General features: G+C 40.4%; 1 protein-coding gene and 1 long non-coding RNA gene across 13 annotated transcripts in view; one reads left to right on the top strand and one right to left on the bottom strand.

The window, feature by feature from the left end:
• Positions 1-755: 755 nt before the first annotated feature.
• Positions 756-3,334, bottom strand: HTR1E (5-hydroxytryptamine receptor 1E). Of its 5 annotated transcripts, none has more exons than XM_042937352.1 (2): positions 3,275-3,334; positions 756-2,326 (listed from the first exon to the last, which is right to left on the bottom strand). In XM_042937352.1, the coding sequence occupies exon 2, from the start codon at positions 2,137-2,139 to the stop codon at positions 1,042-1,044; it is 1,098 nt and encodes a 365-aa protein (XP_042793286.1). In that variant the 5' UTR covers positions 2,140-2,326; positions 3,275-3,334; the 3' UTR covers positions 756-1,041. The 5 variants fall into 5 exon arrangements, with proteins under 5 accessions (XP_042793286.1, XP_042793285.1, XP_042793284.1 ...); XM_042937351.1 differs by having other exon boundaries at positions 3,162-3,320; XM_042937350.1 differs by having other exon boundaries at positions 3,166-3,320.
• A 42-nt stretch (positions 3,335-3,376) lies between these two features.
• The window catches only part of LOC122219091, a 203,863-nt gene continuing 198,922 nt past the window's right edge, over positions 3,377-8,317 (top strand). For 2 of the 8 annotated variants that reach the window (XR_006202255.1, XR_006202258.1), the window contains exon 1: positions 5,580-5,872. This is a non-coding gene — a long non-coding RNA (uncharacterized LOC122219091). Of the gene's footprint in view, positions 3,460-3,672; positions 3,714-5,579; positions 5,873-8,317 lie in introns of those variants that run through there. The other 6 variants (XR_006202260.1, XR_006202256.1, XR_006202254.1 and 3 more) reach the window with 5 other exon arrangements.

Below are 8,317 nucleotides of genomic sequence, written 5' to 3'. Positions count from 1 at the left end.
GCACGTGTGGCCTCAGGTCCCATCTGTAGCCTCCTGGCCCCAGGGTGCAGTCTGGCATGGAAGCCACAGAGGTTCCAGGGGTCACAATTTCACACTCATCTCCTTGATGGGTGTAAGCACAGATGTTCAACTTTTGTTTTTCCAAGTGCACACTGGTAATTTAATGAGTAGCATTCTCCAACACGGTTCTTCAGATAATATAAATTCCTTCATTTGATCACTCCACCCTGTGAAACTGCTTGTACTCCCACCTGAATCCTGTCAGCATGAGGGAGTGTGTGCGAGGCTTAGGGCGGCACTTCTCCAAATAGGAGGAAGTCCAGTGTGCCTGTCAGGTAATATAGCAACACATGGACCAAAGTATATTTAGGTTATTTTGTATTTGTTTATGTTTCATGTTCATAGTTAAAGACCCAGGAAAGCAGAGGATTCATTCCAGGTTCTCTTTAGAGAATGAGGAAGTGTATTTAATCATGAACTAAAAAGGATACATCAGCTGTACTATTTGCACCTAAAAGGATGTAGTCACAGTAAATGACTTTGGTTCAGGTCTGCAAGCAGATGGCAGCACATCACTTTTTAAGAAATGCTTTATGGAGTCATGCAGTTCCCACTAAAATTTGCACAAATATGGAGCCATGACCCCAGGTTTAATGCCACACGAAGGCAAGTTATCAGGTATTTGATTTATAAGTAATAAGAAATTCTGCAAATGAAGATTTATTTTGGCATTCTTTAATTGCAGGATTAACTGAAATGGCTAAAAAAAGTAGTTACTATTTCACCTTATTATTATTTCTATGAAATTTCTGTCTTTATATGATAATGTTTATTTGAAATCATGTACCACAATAAAACCAGAGGTAGAAAACGGCACACCGAATAACAAACCTCAGACAAAACAGAACAAAACAAACAAAAAGACCACACTACCTTACAAAATTTCCTGAACCAATTATGTTCACAAATTGATAAGTTGCACCCCTTACCCTTGTCCACTCACAAGGCTGGTAAAAGTGATGCTTTTTGGCTTTTTGCAATCTAAGTATGTTCTCGGCACTTAATGAGCTTTTTAAAAGCCAGCTTAAAGTCTTCATTAAAACTTGTGTAGAGCAGAGGGTTGATCAGAGAATTAACATAACCGAGCCACGTCAAAAAATCAGCCACTTCAGAGGACACTGTATAGATGCTCAGACCTACAATCAACTCTTTGATGAAAAATGGCAGCCATGACAAAATGAATGCACCCAAAATCAGTCCTAGGATTCGTGCTGCCTTGCGCTCCCTGGTGCTAGAGATTTGCTGCCGTTCTCCAGGGTGATCTAGATCATTGTCGAAGGAAGGGATCCTGATAGAGGTGTGGATCTTCTCAAACTCTGTGGTAGGGTCTGAGGTGGAGAGATCAGACACACAGAAAGTCTGTGTAAGTTTACAACTCGCAAAAGAATTTTGGCTATCTGTGCTTCTGTTGCTTAAGTGCCGGCTTGATCCTCTTTTCTGGTAGAGGCTCTTGGCTGCATGATAAATACGGTAATACAGAATAAGTATCAAAGTCAAGGGGATGTAAAATGCCCCAAGTGTGGAGTAAATGGTGTAGATGACATGGTCATGCTGGATTGTGCACTGACTAGGGGGTGGGCTCAGCTGGCGGTGGCTCCTCCAGAACAGAGGGGGCATGGAGATGAAGATGGAGATGGTCCAGACGGTGAGGATCATCAGCCCAGCCCTCTTGGCCGTCCTCTTCCTGGCATATTCAATAGCATTGGTGATGGCCCAGTACCTGTCCAGGGCAATTACACAGAGATGGAGGATGGAGCAGGTGCAGCAGGTCATGTCCACACTCAGCCACACCTCACAGATGAAGTACCCTAGTTTCCAGCTGTCCATGGCAATGTACATGATGCTCAGGGGCATGACGAGCACTGCCACCAGGAGGTCCGTCACGGCCAGAGAACAGATCAGGTAGTTGGCAGGCTGGTGGAGCTTCTTGGTGGTACAGATGGCCATGATCACGGCCAAATTCAGCAACATGGTCAGGGTGGTAATGGTCACCAGAGTCATGGAAATGAGCATCTTCTCAGTGACGGTCTTGGGTCTCACAGCCACACTGGCTTCTGTGGTACAGTTAGTGATATTCATGTTTTCCCTGTTTTGATCTACACTGTGGAGAAGCTGTTGGTTATTTTCCCTCAGCTGGAAACTGCTCAGACTTCAGTGCCTCTCATTTATAAGAAGATTGTAGTTTGTTCAGCTTTGTAGTTTCTTATGTTCCATTTTGTATGGGGTAAAAGGAAGCACCACAGCATTTCTTCTGAATGGAGGGTTCCTGGAAAATAGTATGCTACTGGTTAATGAGTGAAAAATCATATTTTTTTCCCTCTGGAAAACATAATATTTCAGTATTCGTAAATTCTTTACACATATTTTTGATATAATTTCCTTTTTTATCTCTGGGTGTGAAGTTTATTTTTATTCTTCAAAAGATACCTTTTAAAAATTATAATTGACACACAATGTTACATTAATTTCAGGTGTACAACATAGTGATTCACAAGTTTATTCCTTAGGCTGTGCTAACCACAAGTGTAGCTACCAAAAAGATACTTCTTAAAAAGTTAAGTTCCCAAACTCTTTCTCATGAAAACATTACCAACTTTAAAGTCTATCTTGCCACCTGAATTACTTTCTTATTTATATTTATTAATATATATGTAACATTTATATGTAAAAGGGTTTTTTTTTTGTTTACATTTGGAAACATACATTCACATTGTATCATATTTTAGAAATTCAGGGACATTAAAGAAAAAATTATATTGTTTATAATAAGCAGATTTCAAACCAGTTTTAAAGTTCCATAACAAATTTGAACTCCAAAGATATTTTAATGTCACAATGGAATTGTGCAATTTTGTCTAATTATTTCTGACATTTTACTATCCCACTGTGCATTTCTTTGGAGAAAAGAGAGAAAAAAAGCATATAACACTACTTGGATGTTTATGGCAAATTGTTCTCAGAGTAATATGGTAAATTGACTGCGAAACAGCATTATCATCAAGGTCAAAGAAATGTACATTAAAAAATGTGTTTAGTTTTGGTTAACATTTGTGTTCTTTTAGTATCTATCTATCTATTAGTTGATCAATTGATCAACCTACCTACCTACCATCTATGATCTGTCTGTCTCCTGGATAGCTGTGATTAAGCTGGGCAATCACTGAGATACTGACATTTATTGAATGCATAATTGTAAGGAATTTTAAAAAAGTACAAGAGTCCGCCTTATCTGTAGTTTCGCTTCCGCACTTTCAGTTACCACGGTCTGCAAGCCAATGATCCTTTCTGACGAATCAGCAGAAGGTCAGTAGTAGCCTAACAATACGTCACAATGGCTGCGTCATCCACCTCACTTCATCTCATCACGTAGGCATTTTATGTCACATCATCACAAGAAAGGTGAGTACAGCACAGTAAGATATTTTGAGAGACCATATTCACATAATTAAAAAATTTTTTAAAAAATGTGTATTTATTTTTGAGAGACAGAGCACGAGTGGGGGAGGGGCAGAGAGAGAGAGCGTGACACAGAATCTGAACCGGGCTCCAGGTTCGGAGCTGTCAGCACAGAGCCCGATTTGGGGCTGGAACTCGCAAGCTGTGAGATGATGACCTGAGCTGAAGTCAGACGCTTAACCGACTGAGCCGCCCAGGTGCCCCACATTAACTGTTATTATAGTATATTGTTATAATTGTTCTATTGTCTATTAGTTATTGTTGTTAATCTTTACTAAACCTAACTGATAAATTAAACTTTATCATAGGTACGTGAATATAGGAAAAAACATAGTACACACAGAATTTGGTACTACCTGCAGTTTCAGGCATTTACTGGAAGTCTTGGAATATATCTCCTGGGATAAGGGGGAACTCCTGTAACCTCAAATATAAATGTATACTCATGAAAACAAGACAATCAAAATCTACATAGGAATATTCACAGCCAATGGCTGCTGGTCAGAATGCCAATCAAATCTCTAATTTGTCTCTGTGGGATTCGGTCTAGGAAAACTTCAAAGAAAACTGACATTTTTGTGGTTTTAAGAAGGGAAGGGACATGGATTGATATGGATTAGGCTTAACAGGCACAATGATGTTAGCAAAGAATGAGGACAGGAACAGGTGAGGCATGTGTAAAATGGAGAGTGGAGTATGTGGGAGTCTTCGGGTGGAATGGGGACTGGAAGTCAGGGGGCAGGAATAAAAATCTCCAGCCATGGTGAGATCACTCTGGCTCTGGATTTAATTGCTTCTGCCCATTGGGCAAAACCCAAGGAGACGGGGAGATAGTTACCATCTATCCTTTAGATATGGAAAGTAAAAGAAAATGATTTCACTAAAGACCAAAAATGGGGCAGTTGTTTTTAAGACAGTCTTTATTTTTCTGCAGTGAAATGAGATTCATTCTGCCTCTCTGTTGTCATTATGCTTCTACAGCATTTCTGTGGATGTACCCTTTTTTGAAATTCGTATGTTTCTCTAGTTCTTCCATGGGACTTGTTCTGCCAACAATCCCCTCCTTTTTGTAAATTAAATGTTTTCGTCTCCACTGGTTATTTACCCTTCTTTTATAATCAGTTTAAACTTACATTTATATCTAAGACACGCTGTAGCATTGAAAGTATATGGGCTTTGGAATCAGGGAGACCCGGGTTGTTGCTGAGCCATCATCAGCTTGGGGCAACCTCACTACATTTCCCCCTGTGTCCCACGTGTTTATTTCTCTGTCCAACCCCTTTCTCTTTAAATGAAGGAAAGTTCTTTTTTTTTTCTGCAAAAATTAATCCTAAGTTATGTTTTTCTTGAGTTCTTGAGGTTTGTTGGGAGAGCAGTTCTAAATAAAAAGGCTTTTCCATTCTGATCGGAAGATTGAGAGTTTGGAGAGTAGCATGGAGAAGAGACAGAAAACTTCAGAAGTTTTAGTTTGGTAATAGAGATAATTAGGAAATGTTATTTTCAAAGTATCAAGTAAAACAAAAATCAAATAATTTAGCTTTATCAAACTTTTAAAAGCTGCTCTAGGGGCGCCTGGGTGACTCAGTCAGTTACCCCTTGATTTCAGTTCAGGTCATGGTCTCAGGATTCGTGAGTTTGAGCCCCGCATTGGGCTCTGCTGACAGCAGAGACTCTGACTGGGATTCCTCCCCTGACTCTCTCTCTCTGCCCCTCCCTGCTCTCTCTGTCTCTCTCAAAGTAAATAAATAAACGTTAAAAAAAATTAAAAGCTGGTCTATTTATCTGAGCTTCCATACATCCTGTCATTTCTCCAGTGACATCATTTTCTTCCTTATTTTGTCACTATTTATTTTTCATTCCCCTCCCCAGAAGACTATACATTCTGGAGGGTGGGATGTATGCCTGATTCATCTTTTTAGCTGCCTCCAGTTAAATTAGCAAAAACATTACTGGTTGAGGCTATATTGTCAGCTCTTTAATGTGACTCCCTGGTTTATTTTGTGCCCAGGCCTTTCAGAATAGGAGTTGAGTGTTGTATCCTTGTGTTGTCAGTCACTCCAAATTCCTGCACACATCCAGCTTTCCATCTTTTATCTTTTTTTAATTTAACATCTATCTTAAAGTTTGTTCCATAACACCATGTGGAACGCAGTCTTTCGAATCACTGGGTGGGATGACATGGGAGCAATTACAGATTGAACAAGTCTGAGAACTGCACCTTGGAGCTTTTCACTAATCAAAGGTCAGGAAGGAAAGGAGGAACCAGTGAAACAGAGAACAGCTGTTGAGGTGGAGGAGGATGATGGAGATAATCCCAAGACCAAGTGAAGAAAGTGCATGAAGAGCAATCAGCTGTGTAAGTGCTGCTGACAGGTGGTGGGTGACGAGGACTTGATCATTGGGCTGGGCAATGTGGATGACACTGATGACCTTGACAGGACCCATTTGGTGCAGTGGTGGAGATGAAAGTCTGGATGTGGTAGTTTTAAGAAAGAATGGGAAGGAAGGAAATAGAGGATTGGATAAGAACAAGTATTTCAAGAGTTTTGCCTTTGAAAAGGGGAACAGAGAAATAAGGTAGCTATGGGGGGAGATGTGGGGTCAAGGTTGTTTTCTTTTTAGGATGAGAGATTGTCTTTTTTTTTTTTTTAATGTTTTATTTATTTTTGAGACAGAGAGAGACAGAGCATGAACGGGGGAGGGGCAGAGAGAGAAGGAGACACAGGATGGGAAGCAGGCTCCAGGCTCTGAGCCATTAGCCCAGAGCCCGACGCGGGGCTCGAACTCACGGACCGCGAGATCGTGACCTGAGCTGAAGTCGGCCGCTTAACCGACTGAGCCACCCAGGCGCCCCGAGATTGTCTTTTTAAACTGGACTGTTTACAGTTTTCTTTGCTGCTACACCCAATATACTTTATATTGGGGCAGAGAGCATTTCTGGAGTGAGTGAAATGTAAAAGAGGAAGGAGGAAAGCAGTGATGGAATAGGCAGGGAGTCAGTGGGGTGGGGGCACCAGGTAGGTAGAATTCTCTGAGGAATTTCAGGGATTACATTGGGGATCATGAAAGGGAAAAAGATATAGCCATACTCAGGAGATGATCCAACTTCAATTGTCTTGGTTCCTTTACCTTGTTAAGGAAATAGCACATGGTTTTATAATCACTAGCAATTCCTTAGGAGGTAGTATGATTTCTTTTTTTTTTCTTTTTTCTTTTTTAAAAATTTTTTCTAGAGGTAGTATGATTTCTAATTAGAACAATGCTTGTTAAATAGCCCCCCAAAATTTAAGTCTCTTTTGCCTTTAACATAGTAGGAGAGGAGGAACTATGTAACACTTAACTCAAAACACATGCTGCAGAACAATCCAAACACTAATATCAATACACCAAGCTTGCATTAGTCCACTGGGATGGAAAATTAACTGCAATAATCACAGCTAAAAATGGACATATCCTATCAGGAGTTAATGGGGGGAGGTTTATAAAATTTAGTTTCTGTTCTGATTATGACATGGAAAATACCAGTGCAGTCCAAAGCCATATTTAAATAGTTTTTCATTGAAATTACAAATAGGGAGAATCACTGTAAACCAAATGGGTCGGGGTATACTGCTTTCATTTACTGAGATGCTTCAGAGCGTCTGATTTAGTATACTACCCCAGTGGCAGAACACCAGGGATAGGTCATGAGCACACTCATTTTTAGATTAAATTTAATTAATTAATTAATTTTTATCTTATTTTATTTATTTATTTATTTACTTATTTATTTATTTGAGAGAGCAAGAGAGAGAGCTGTGAGGAGGGGAGGGGGCAGAGGAGAGAGAGAATCTTAAGAAGGCTCCATGCTCAGCTTGGAGCCCAATGCAGGACTTGATCCCATGACCCTGGGATCATGACCTGAGTTGAAATCAAGAGTTGGATGCGCAACTAAATGAGCCACCCATGTACCTCTAGCACACTTATTTTTTAATTTAATTTTTTAATGTTTATTTATTTTTGAGAGAGACAGAGACAGAGCATGAGAAGGGGAGGGGCAGAGAGAGATGGAAACACAGAATCCGAAGCAGGCTCCAGGCTGTGAGCTGTCAGCACAGAGCCCGATGTGGGGCTCGAACTCACAGACTGTGAGATCATGACCTGAGCCGAAGTCATATGTTTAACCGACTGAGCCACCCAGGCGCCCCTAGCACACTTACTTTTAATTTCACCATCTTACGTAGTCTTGGTTTTCAACAACTCTGTTTCAAAAAAATTTTTTTTAATGTTCATTTGTTTTTGAGAGAGAGACAGAGACAGAGCGCTGGCGGGGGAGGGGCAGACAGAGAGAGGGAGACACAGAATCCAAAGCAGGCTCCAGGCTCCGAGCTGTCAGCACAGAGCCCGACGCGGGGCTTGAACCCACCAACCATGAGATCATGACCTGAGCCAAAGTGGGAGGCTTAACCAACTGAGCCACCCAGGCACCCCAGTTTTCAACAACTCTTTATGATTTACCATAAATATTCTTTCATCTCTTCTTTGATTATTTTCATTTTGCCCTAATTTCTTCAAATAATTAAATTTTAAAAATCTCTAATGTAGGATCTAAGAAATAAAACACACAAAACAACACAAAACACACTCTACTACAGAGAACAAACTGGTGGTTGCCAGAGGGGAGGAGAATGGGAGGATGAAGTAGGTGCAGGGGATTAAGAGGTATAAACTTCCAATAATAAAATGAGTAAGTCATGGGATATGAAGTGCAGCATTAAGGAATATAGTCAATAATATTGTAGTAACTATGTATAGTGATAGA

The sequence above is a fragment of the Panthera leo genome, chromosome B2 (assembly GCF_018350215.1).
Source record: "Panthera leo isolate Ple1 chromosome B2, P.leo_Ple1_pat1.1, whole genome shotgun sequence".
NCBI classification, from domain to species: domain Eukaryota; kingdom Metazoa; phylum Chordata; class Mammalia; order Carnivora; family Felidae; genus Panthera; species Panthera leo.
This window is presented reverse-complemented; position numbering and strand designations above follow the sequence as displayed.